Below are 12,989 nucleotides of genomic sequence, written 5' to 3' on the forward strand. Positions count from 1 at the left end.
TTTCAAGAGCCATAATAATGATAACAATTAAGAGCCAAAATACACAAATAATTTTAGTCCAGTTCCCTTCCCTACTGAATTAGTTTCATCTCTGGCTGAAATAACCAGTTGCTTACAAACCAGTCCTTACTTTCTTCGTAAGTTGTAATTTTCAAAATAATACAAATAATCAATCATGACTATTAATATCTTGTGCAGTATTGCAACAAGTGGATAGAAATAAATATTGTACATAAACAAAAATAGACAAATGACTCATTGGGGTTGTATAACCTCATATGTATGCTAATATGCTAATGTATATTTGAGCCAGTGTGGTTGAAACCCACAAGATATTACAGATATAGGCAGTTCTCACAAGTTTTCTATCCTTTTATGTCCAGTTCAGATCAAAATGTCTTACAAGTAATTGTAAAAATATATCACATTTTATCTTTTAATATATGAACTATAAGATTGGTTGACTACAAAGAATGTTATGACACTACTGTTCACTCAAAGAGCTCAGTAAATTCAGGTAAGGAAAGCAGGGGTTTAACAAAAAAAAAATATCTTACATTGATTTTTCGTGTATATTGTAAATAATTTTTATTTTGTTTAGTTTCTGATTCTATATTTAAAATCTGATTACATTAAATTGTGTCAGGATTCAGATAAGTATAAATAGACAGAAGGCAAGAGTATTAATCATTAATGTTTGAATATCACTTATAATAAACAATTATTTAAAAATATTATATGGACATATACAGTATCCTATTATGGCTCCATTCTTTTTATTAGAATGAAATAAACTTACTGTACCTTAGCCTTGTTATATGATTAACCACTTCTCCTCTTGGGGAGTTATATACCCATGCATTTTAAAGAGAGAACCCTTTAAAGAATGAGCTAGAACAAAAGGCTTTTTTACAAGAGATTTGCCACCAGAGCACAAGCGTAGTGAAAACCACTGCTGAATCTAACCCAGAATGGGAAAGGAAAAGACTCACATCAACATCATTGTCGTTGGACACGTAGATTCCAGCAAGTCTACCACTACTGGTCGCCATATCTACAAATGTGGTGGGATCGACAAAAAAGGCACATCTCAGGCTGACTGTGCTGTCCTGATCGTTGCTGCTGATGTCGGTGAATTTGAAGCGGGTGTCTCCAAAAATGGACAGACCCATGAGCATGCCCTTCTGGCTTACATGCTGAGCGTGAAACAACTAATTGTTGGTATTAACAAAATGGATTCCACCGAGCCACCTTATAGCCAGAAGAGATACAAGGAAATTGTTAAGAAAGTCAGTGCCTACAATAAGAAAATTGGCTACAGCCCCGACACAGTAGCTTTTGCGCCAGTTTCTGTTTGGAATGGTGACAACATGCTGGAGCCAAGTGCTAACATGCCTTTGTTTAAGTGATGGAAAGTCTCCATAAAGATGGCAGTGCCAGTGGAACCAGGCTGCTTGAAGCCCTGGATTGCATTCTGTCAACAACTCATCCAACTGACAAGGCTTTGTGTCTGTCCCTCCAAATGTCTACAAATTTGGTGGTGTTGGTACTGTCCCTGTGGGCTGAGTAGAGACTGGTGTTCTCAGACCTGGCATGCTGGTCACCTTTGCTCCAGTCAACATTACAACAGAAGTAAAGTCTGTTGAATATGCACTATGAAGTTTTGAGTGAGGCTTTTCCTGGGGACAGTATTGCCTTCAATGTCAAGAATGTGTCTGTCAGACACATGCAAGAAAATGAAGCTGGACCACCTCCTTACACCATATACAAAAACAAATTCAAAATGGCTTAAAGACTTAAATGTAAGATCTGAAACCATAAAATATCTAGAAGAAAATATAGGAAGAAACTTCATGGACATTACCCAGAGTAAGATTTTCACTGATATATCCCCTCGCTCAAGGGAAGTAAGAGAAAAAATAAACATGTGGGATTACGTCAAACTAAAAAGTTTTTTCACAGCAAAGGAAACCATCAATAAAACAAAAAGGGATCCTACTGAATGGGAAAAGATATTTGCCAATGATATATCTGATAAGGGATTAATATCACAAACCTATAAAAAACTTACTCAACTCAACTCCAAAAAAACAAACAACCCAATTAAAAAATGGGCAGAGGACTTGAGGAGACATTTTTCTAAAAAGGACATACAGAAGGCAAGAAGACATATGAAGAAATGCTCAACCTCACTAACCATCAGAGAAATGCAAATAAAAACCACAATGAGATACCACCTCACTCCAGTCAAAATGGCTATCATCAATAAATCAACAAACAACAAATGCTGGCGCGGATGTGGAGAAAAGGGAGCGCTAGTGCACTGTTGGTGGGATTGCAGATTAGTGCAGCCACTATGGAAAACAGTATGGAGGTATCTCAGGAATCTGAAAATGGAACTACCCTATGATCCAGTAATTCCACTCCTAGGCATCTACCCGGAGAAATCCAAAACTCCAATTCAAAAATCAGTATGCACTCCTATGTTTATTGCAGCACTATACACAATAGCTAAGACATGGAAACAACCGAAATGCCCATCGGTCGATGACTGGATTAAGAAGCTGTGGTACATTTATACAATGGAGTATTACGCAGCCATAAAGAAGAAAGAAATCTTATCATACACAACATGGATGGATCTAGAGAACATTATGTTAAGTGAAATAAGTCAGAAAGAGAAAGACAAGTACCATATGATCTCACTTATATGTGGAATCTAAAGAAAAGAACATGTGAATGAACTGATCAGAGACAGTTTTGAGGACACAAAGAAAAAACCAAGAGTTGTTAGATGGGCGGGGGAAGGGGGGGGTTGGGGATAAGGGGAAAGGTGAAGGGATTAGGAAGCAGCTGGTAACCACAAGATGGCCTCAGGGTTTTTTGAAAATGAATTTGGGGAACGTATTCAATAATGTTGTAAAGATTTTGTTGGGTATCCGATGGATATGCGTCCTATTTGGGAGACCACCTCAGGGATACTGTGGATGCCTGATCATGGCATTGTACACCAGAAGCTAAACATTAATGAATGCCAACTATAATTTTATATATATAATGTGATGGCTCGGTGTGAGGTCGGAGGGATAGTGGATGGGGGAGGGGGGTTCACAGTGTGAGGGATATAAATGATGAACGCCTAAGTATTACCTTGTCTTGTACACCTGAAACTAATAAATTTAAAAAAAAAAAAAAAGAATGTGTCTGTCAAAGACGTTCAACGTGGTAATGTGGCTGGTGACAAATTCTGTAGGTAAGAATACTGTTCAGCCAGAGATTCTCTCTGATAGACCCAAGGCCCTTGTTAAGATTGCACTGAGAAATCTTGTGCAAATAAACTGTAGTAATATGGAGCAGTTCTCCCTGAAGGAAGCAATTCATCCGAGTGAACCTGTGGGAATGGTATTCATTTCAAGGGCTCTATATCAGGGAAAATTCATCCACAAGCATTAAACACTCAAAAAATCAAATCTATATGACAATATAAAAGGGACTTACTTTTAAATTTAAGAGCCTTGATTTTAGAGCTTGGTTTGTGTGATGATGCCATCTGGTGTCCACAGTGGAAAAGTACATACCCTCATTTAAAGTAGCAGTTTGTGAGACTATATGTATTACTTTATTCTTATCAGCAAAAGTACATAATCAGAAATGAGAAAGATCCCTTGGAAACTGTAGTAAGCAAAATTAAACATATAAAGTGGCTGCAAATATCACAGGTCTTACAAATTTTCAAAAAGGACTCTTGCTGTTTGGATTTCTGAAAATCTCAGTAACTATATAAAATAAAGTTTATAATGTATTTCAAAGGATACTCATTAATTCATCTATTCAACCTGAATTTCTGGAGCACCTTCCAAATGGTAACTGTTCTATCAAGTGCTGAAAACCAATACCAGTCACAGAACACGACCTCAAGGAATGTATCGTTTAATATGGATACATGAAAGCAAACTGATCATTGCAAACCTGACCTAAGGTTTTTGCAAATGGAAAATAATATTTACTCATATTTCTAATTTGAATCCTTATTTTATAAAATGCATTAATATCTAATTGTGTGGGCAGCCTCTAAAACGGTCCCCAAACATCATCCCCTCCTCCTGCTACTCATGCCATGTTGCAATCTTCTTCCCTGAGCTGGTTTCTATATCTTTGTCTCTCTCTCTCCCCCACACCCACAGGAAACAACTGCTATGATATGAATGAAGCCCTTGGAGAGGCCATTGATAGCTCCAATGGATAGCCAGTAAGGACCTGAAGCCAACCAACAGCCACAACAGAGAGCTTGCAAACAGATCCTAATCCGGCCTTGAGATGAAACCCCCAGCCAGAGTCCACACCTTGAGGGTAGCTATGAGAAGCCCTGAGTTTGTCACTCATCTGAGCCAAACCTAGCTGCTGACCCACAAAAAGTGTGAGATAAGCTGTACAGTAATTTATTACACAGAAATAGCTAATCCACTAACAGAGAATTTAAAACGTACTTAAACATTTGAACACCAATTTCAATTTAATTACTCAAATTAAGTACCACACAAAACTTAAAATGCAGTTAAAGAGTTAATCGAGCAAACTCTTTTAAACACCTCAAGAGCCTTACGTAGCAAATAGATACAAAATTATTACAAAACCTATTGCTATTCTTATACTTAAACCTATCCTAAAATATAACAGTTTTTACATTTCATTTCTTTGCTATTCTTATTATTTTTTATACTTCTCTAAGACTATAATTGTACTTTCCAGTAGTTGCATTGCTATGTCCTTTTATAACTTCCTGGGCCTGCCCTCATATCCCTAGAGCAAAGAGCAAAATATTTCACAAAACAGTTTGTCAAACAACCTGTTTTTAGTCAGAGTTTGGAACCAGTTTGCTTTTCCCACAGTGATTTAACTAAAGTTGGAGGCCATTAAGTTAGCTCTTATTTTAGAGTTAAACTTCATTAGTTACAAAAATAAAGCATTTTAAATTCTCACCCTTCACATAGGTTTTGGATTTTTATAACCTAATATCTCCAGTATACATGATATTAGTTTTAAGTCTCACTTAGCCAACATTTCTTTATATATTATTCTATCATTATTATATATTGATACCACATGTTATCACTACTACACATTATGTATGCTTTCTGGCATTGTGGATGAAAAAGAGGTTTTGCAATAAGTCTGATAAGTCCAGTGACTGAAAGAAACCTCACAGGGTGACCTGGCCATGGTGGGTAGTCACTCCTCAGACACACAACTTCTTTAATAATAGGTTTATCTTTGCTGTAAGTAAGCCCTGTCCATTGTTTCTGCACATCTAGGTTAACACACCTGTTTACAGTTGACATTCAATATTATTTTATATTAGTTTCAGGTGTACAGCAGAGGGTTAGAAATTTATATAATTTACAAAGTGATCCTCCAACTAGTCTAGTACCCATCTGACACCACATGTAGTTATTACAATATTATTGACTATATTCCCTATGCTGTACTTTATATCCCTATGACTATTTTGTAACTACCAATTTATATTTCCTCATTCATCTTTTTTCACTCATCTCTTTTTCACCCCAACCCTCCTCCCATCTGGCAACCATCAGTTTTCTCTGTGTCTACAAGTCCAGTTTTGTTTTGTTTATTTTGTTCTTTAGATTCCACATGTGAGATCATATGGTATTTGTCTTTCTCTGACACACCTTTGAAATGCCTTCTTTCAGATCCCTCTTTCTAAGACATAACCACCATCAAGAAAGCACATAATCTTATCAACTATCCTGTAATCCAATCCCCCCTTGTTTTCTCCCACCTTCATGTAATCTATCTTACCTTCCTTCCTTAATTCCAAATGTATAAAAGAAACTGCAAAACTGTCATTCTCGGTCCCATAGGAGATCTTGCTTCCTGGTATTGTCATCAGTTTAGATCAAACGAACTCATAAAAAGGTTTTGCAGGTTTGGACATGTCTTATATCAACAGTATTATTTAACTTTTAGGGCCATTAGAAATTCTATATATCCTATGAAAAGACAAGAATCACAGTTTTGAAAACAAGTAACTCAATTTAAAAATGAGCCAAAGTTCTGAGAATAAGCAAATGTAAAGACACTCAAGATCATGCATTAGGAAATTGCAAATTAATGCAAAAATGAGATACCACTATACACCTATTAGATGGCAAATATCCGAAACACTGAAAACACCAAATGCTGACAAGGATATTGAGCAACAGAGCTCTCATTCATTGCTGATGGGACTGCAAGATGGTACAGCCACTTTGCAAGAGTTTGGCACTTGCTTAAAAATGAAACATACTCTTGCCATATGATCCAGCAATCATGTTCCTTGCCATTTACCCAAATGAGTTGAAAACTTACATCCACAGAAAAATCTGCACATGAATGTTTATAGCAACTTTCTTTATAATTCCCAAAATTTGGAAGCAACCAAGATGTCCTTGAATAGGTGAATGGATAAGTAAACTGTGATATATTCATACAATAGAATATTATTCAGCTATAAAAGAAATGAGCTTAATAAGCTACAAAGAGACATAGAGGAAACTTAAATACATATCGGTAAGTGAATAAAAGCCAGTCTGGAAAGTCAATACTGCATGATTCCACCTATATGACATTCTGGAAAAGGGAAACAATGGAGACACTCAAAAGATCAGTGTTTGCCAGGGGCTTAGAGAGAGGGAGGGAAAGACGAATAGGTAGAAAAAAAGGGGATTTTTAGGGCATTTTGAAACTATTCTGCATCTGTATACTGCATCTGTATACTGCAATGGTAGATACATGTTATTACACATTTGCCAAAGTCCATAGAATGTAAAACACAGAGTGAAACTAACGTAAACTATGGACTCCAGTTAACAATAATGTCAGTATTAGCTCATCAATTATGATAAATACACCACACTAATGCAAAATAATAATAATAGGAGAAACCAGGGAACGGGAAGTTAATATGGGAACCCTGAACCTTTCACTCAATTTTTCTGTAAAACTAAAACTGCTCCAAAAAATTAAAATCCAATAATTTTTTTAATTCTAAGGAAATCACGACCTACCTATTAGTAGGGCTAAAACTTTAAAAAAGCAATGCAAAACCAAATGAAGGCCAGGATGCAGATAAAATGGATACTCAGACATTGTCGGTGAGTATGTAAAATGTTATAGCAACTCTGGAAAAGTTTGGCTTATCCTTATAAATCTAAAAATGTAGCTACCATAGGATCCAGCAATTGCACGTTTGGGCATTTATCCCAGAGAAATGAAACGTGTTACACCACACAAAAACCTCTACACCTGTTACAGCAGCTTTATTTATAAAAGTAAAAAAACAAACAAAAAAATGCTGGGAAAAAAAACTGTCCCTCAATAAATGAATGGTGAATGGGTAATCAAACTTCAGTGCATCCATATGCTGGGATACTACACAGCAATAAAAAGAATAAACTTGATACCTGCAACATGTATGAATCTCTGGGGAACCATACTGAGTAAAAAAGCCAATCCCAACAATCACATACTGTATGGCCTTATGTACATAACTGTCCTGAAATGGTAAAATTATAGAAACTGAGAAGGAGTTACGGATGACGGAATGGGGAGAGGGAAGCAGGTGTGGCTATAAAAGGACAACGAAAAGAATCCTTATGGTAATGGAACTGTTTCGTATCTTGACTCAATAAATGTCAATATCCAAGTTGTGACATTATACTATACAGTTACAGATGTCACCATTGTGAGCTGGGTTTGCGTACAAGAGGTCTCTATTGTATTATTATACAATATATATTATTGTATAATATATATTGTTGTATATATTATACAACTCAAGTGAATCCACCATTATCTCAAAATAAAAATTTAACTTAAAAAAAATTCTAAGAGGAAGAGGAATAAAGCTTCTGGGTGGTCCTAAAGTAGAGAAGAAAAGTCAGAGTGATCGAAACTAACAGTATTTAAGCTTTACAATTGAAGAGAAATGTTGACAAGGCAAATCTGACTTTGACCTTAACTATTAAACAGGGTGTCTGGAATGCTCTGCCCAATTTAGATTAAACTCTAATTTTTAAAGCTCCCCAACTTACAGCAGTGTTTCTCCAAATGTAATCCTGCACCAACAACATTGGTGTGACCAGTGAGCTTTTAAGGAATGAAATTCTTGAGCGCCAGCCCACACCCACTCCTACTAGATTCCTAGGGCTGCTATAAACAAAGGACCACAAACTGGGTGGCTTAAAACAACAGAAATTTATTTTCTCACTGTTCTGGGCCAGAAGTCCAAAATCAAGATATCAGCAGGGTTGGTTCCTTCTGGAGCTCTGAGGGAGGAAATTTGCTCCACGCCTCTCTCCGAGCTTCTGGTGGCTGCCAGTAGCCCTTGGGTGTTCCTTGGCCTGTGGCTGCATAACTCTAATCTCTGGCCCTCTCTTTACATTACTGTCCCCTCTCGGTCTTTTCTTATCTTATAAGGACACTTATCATTGGAGTTAGGGCCCATCATAATCCAGCAAGATCTCAAAATCTTTACCTTCATTACGTCTGCAAAGACTGTTTTCCTAATTAAGGTCACATACACAGGTACCAGAGTTTAGGACTTGGAAGACTTGGGCATATCTTTTGGGAAAGAACAATTTAATCTGCTGCCCTACTGACTTAGAAACTCTGGAATTGAGTCCCCAAAAGCTGTGCTTTGACAAGCCCTCTGTGTGATTCTGATGTTCCCTACTGTTTGAGATCCACTGACATAGACCATTTGATACCCTGGATTCTTCACTGGCTTGCCTGACTGCATGAACCAGCGCCTGCCACCAGAGCAGCATCCCAATTCTACTCTTTCACGTTTATGTGTAAGTTTTTAAGCCAGTTTTGATGCTTCACCCTTTCCTGCTTCATGCTGAGATGACAGATCATTATCACATTCTACTTCCTCTATCCAAATAAGATAACCTAAGCTTAAGTTTAAAAGGTACAAAAACTTTTTATTAGTTATAGAATATGACTTCTATAGACACTGAAAAGAAGCTATCCCATACATACCAAGAAACTGATATTTTAGTAGCCAGGAGCATGCCATGATATAATTCATTCATTCACTCATTGAACAAATACTTATTTAGTGTCTACACTAAGGGAATGACTCCTTATGGCACTGTGGATACAACAAATGAAAACAAAGATAGTTTTTAAGGTCTAATAAAACATCTAGACTAGTGAATGAGACAGAACAGAACTTTAAACTATATGAACCATAAGGTAACATAACTAAAAAAAAAAAAAATAGACAAGTCACAATCATATTTGGACATTTCAAAGCCATTCTCTAAGTAATTGATAATTAGACCAAAAAATCATTAGGGCAGTAGAAGATATGAACAAGGATACCAATCACCTTGACCCTATTGACATTTATAGAACATTCTATAGCAACATTTCAAAATGCATATTGTTTTCAAGTGCACATGGAATATTCATCGTGATAGACCATATAATAAGACATATAACATGTGCCAACAAATTTTAAAGAATTGAAATCATGAAGTATATTCTCTGACCATACAGAAATTCAATTAGCTATCAGTAACAAAAAAAAGGTATCTGGGAAATCCCCAAATATTTTAAAATTAACATAATTTTCAAACATGGGTCAAAGAAAAAATTACAGAACAAAATTTGTGGGATGTAGGAAAATAATGCTTGGAGGGAAATTTATAGCTTTAAATATTTACATAAGCAAAAAGAAAGATAAAATAGATTTCACTTATGAAGCCAGGAAAATAAAAGCACTTAAAGTAGAAAAAAATTATAAAGATAAAAGATAAAATAAATAAGATGGAAAATGGACAAACATAAAAAAAGTCAATGAAATGAAAATGTTGTTCATCTACAAGACCAATAAAATTGATATAAACTTCTAGCTAAAACGGTCAAGAAAGAAAAATACAATATCAGAAATATAATATCAGAAAAGAAAGAACATGATTATAGATCCTACAAAAAGTAAACAGAAAATAATGGAATATTATTACTATGGGTTGAATTGTAGCTTCCAAAAAGATATATTTAAATCCTAATCCCTGCACCTATGAATGGGATCTTCTTTGGAAATAGAGACTAATCCAATATTACTGGTATCCTTACATGAAAAGGAAACTGCATGTAAACACAGAGATACACCAGGAGATGCCATGTGATGACAGAGGCAAAAACTGAGGGAGGCAGCTGCAAGCCAAAAAACATCAATAATCAACAGCCACCAATGGAAGCCAGTAGGAGGCAAGGAAAGATTCCGACCAGAGTCTCCAAAGAAGCATACTGGCACCACGAGTTTGGATTTCTGTCATCCAAAACAGTGAAAGAAGAAATTTTGGTTGCTTTAAGCCACCAAGTTTGTGGTACTTTGTTATAGCAGCCCTTGAAACTCATACATTAATGAAAAACAATATGACAATAAATTTAACATTTAAACAAAATGGACAAATTTCTAGAAAGATAAAAATTATCAAAATTGACAAGACACAGAAAGTCTAAATAGCCAAGTCTATTAAAGATGGTATATCTAATTAAATAACTCCTCCCAAAGAAAATTTCGGACCCAGATTATTTTACTGGTAAATTCAATCAAACATTTAAGGAATGAAAATATAAACTCTACCCACAGCCCTCCCCACAAAAGATAAAAGAATAGATGGATATTAAAAATATCACAAATTAATATGTAAGGCCAGTATTTCCCCAACACCATAAAAAAAGATTTAAATAAAAGAAAATAACAGACCAATATCCCTCATGAATATATACACAAAAATCCTTAACAAAAAATTACCCAAGCAAATCCAGCAATGATAAAAAAGGATAATAAATACATCATGACCAAATGGGATTTATCCAAGTAGTGCAAGTTCTATTTAACATTCAAAAATCAATTGATGCAATTCACCATATGAAGTGACTAAAAGAGAAAAATCAATATAATCATCATAATAGACATAGACAGAGAAATTGCATAAGAAAATTTAACTCCCTTTCATAAAACTCTCAATAGACAGCTAAAGAAGGGAATTTTCTAAACATGATAAAGAGGATCTACCAAAAAAAAAATCTACAGTTAACCTCATATATGATAGTGAAACACTAAATACTTTTCTTTGTAAGCTTGGGAACAAGGCAAGGATGCCTGCTATCATCACTTGTCTTCAACATTATACTGGAGGTCCTAACCAGCACCAAAAAAGCATAGAAAAAAAATCTACAAAAAAAAAAAGTACTGGAAATAAGTAAATTAATAAGATGATAGATATGATGTCAATTTACAAAAAAAAAAAAAATGTGGGCAAAATATTGAACAGATGCTTCAGATTAGAAGCTATCTGAATGGCAGTAAACACATGAAAAGATGCTCAATGTCATTAGTGTTTAGGGAAATGCAAATTAAAAAGCACAATGAGATACCACTACACACCCACCACTGTAGCTAAAATTTAAAGACTGACAATATCAAAGAATGGCAACGATGTGGAGAAACTGGAACTCTCAGATGTTGCTATTCAAAGAGTAAAGGATGCGACCACATTGGAAAACAATCTAGAAGTTTCTTATAAAATTGAACATGCACTTACCACAGGACTCAGCAATCAAACTCTTAGGCATTTAATAAAAAGAAATGAAAACACATGTCCACACAGTGGCTTGCATGTAAATGTTCACAACATGTTTATTCATAATAGCCAAAAATTAGGAATACATCAAGTGTCCATAGGAGAATGAATAAACAAATTGTGGTGGATCCATACAATGGAATACTACTCAATAACAAAAAGAATGAAATACTGATACACCAAACAACATGGATTAACTTCAGAAATATCCTGAGCGAAAGGAAACCAAATACAAAAGAGGGCATGACATGAAATTCTAGGCAAAACTAATCTGTAGTGACAGAAAGCATATCACTGGTAGCCTGGGCCAAGTGGGTGGAGAGACAGAAAGGAAGTTTTGGAGGTGAAGCAAATGTTCCGTATCTGGATTTAAGAGGTGTATACATTTGTTAAAGACCCATTCACCTCATGACTTAAAATAATGCATTTTATTGCATGTAAAGTATAATTGAATAAAGTTGATTTTTTAAATGTTAAGGTCAAGACAGATAAAGAAAGCCTGAAGAATTGTCCCAGATTAAAGAAAACTAAAAAGACATCACAACTAAATAAATCATAGTGAACATTGGAGGAAAAACACCTATAAAGGACATTATCGAGACAGTTGACAAAATTTAGCATGGACTATGGATGAAAGCACAGCACTGTATCAATGCTAAATTTCTTGATTTTGACAATTGCACTATGGTTATACAAGACAAAGACTTTGCTCTTGTAAAATGTTTAGACAAAGGCACATAATGTTCCCAATTTTTTATCAAATGGATCAGGGGAGGGAGGGAAGGAGGGGGAGGGAGAGAGAGAGAGAGAGACAGAGAGACTATAAAGCACAGATAGAACAAAATATAAACAAATGGTAACTCAGGTAAAGGTTATATAACAATTCCTTGTACTATTATTTCAACCATGCAGTCAGTTTGAAATCATAGCAAAATAATTTTTTTAAATATGAAAGGTAAGCATCAAGATGGGGGCAAAGATAACTATTTTTTTTTTATTTCTCAACTGTGCTATCTCTCAAAACCAGAGGATATTGAAATAATTGAGCCTATAGATAAGGACAAGATCCAAGTATTTACGAGTTTTCTAGTTGGCTCTGCGTGTAGTACAGGAAAATAGAAAGAACGAATAATTCCTCAGGCCCATTAAAGAGAGGGGTAACTGCTCTCCAAAGACAAAATTGTCCCTCTTCCCCAAGAAGACAGATGGCATCTGATCTCTCAAATCATAGTCCAAAAGATCATTTTCTTCCTCTTCCAGCTTATCTCTGTTTCCACAATTGACTAAGGCCTGCAGTCAAAAACATTATTTTGTAAGTAACCACAA

General features: G+C 35.4%; 1 protein-coding gene across 4 annotated transcripts in view; it reads right to left on the bottom strand.

Annotated features, from left to right (window-relative positions):
- Window positions 1-11,702: 11,702 nt before the first annotated feature.
- The window catches only part of LOC308502293 (protein mago nashi homolog), a 30,543-nt gene continuing 29,256 nt past the window's right edge, over window positions 11,703-12,989 (bottom strand). For all 4 annotated transcript variants that reach the window (XM_081059879.1, XM_081059881.1, XM_081059880.1 and 1 more), the window contains one exon: window positions 11,703-12,953. In XM_081059879.1, the coding sequence (XP_080916005.1) occupies window positions 12,947-12,953 (7 nt within the window). In that variant the 3' untranslated portion in view covers window positions 11,703-12,946. The remainder of the gene's footprint in view (window positions 12,954-12,989) is intronic.

This window comes from Rhinolophus hipposideros (genome assembly GCF_964194185.1).
Source record: "Rhinolophus hipposideros genome assembly, chromosome: 9".
Lineage (NCBI taxonomy): Eukaryota > Metazoa > Chordata > Mammalia > Chiroptera > Rhinolophidae > Rhinolophus > Rhinolophus hipposideros.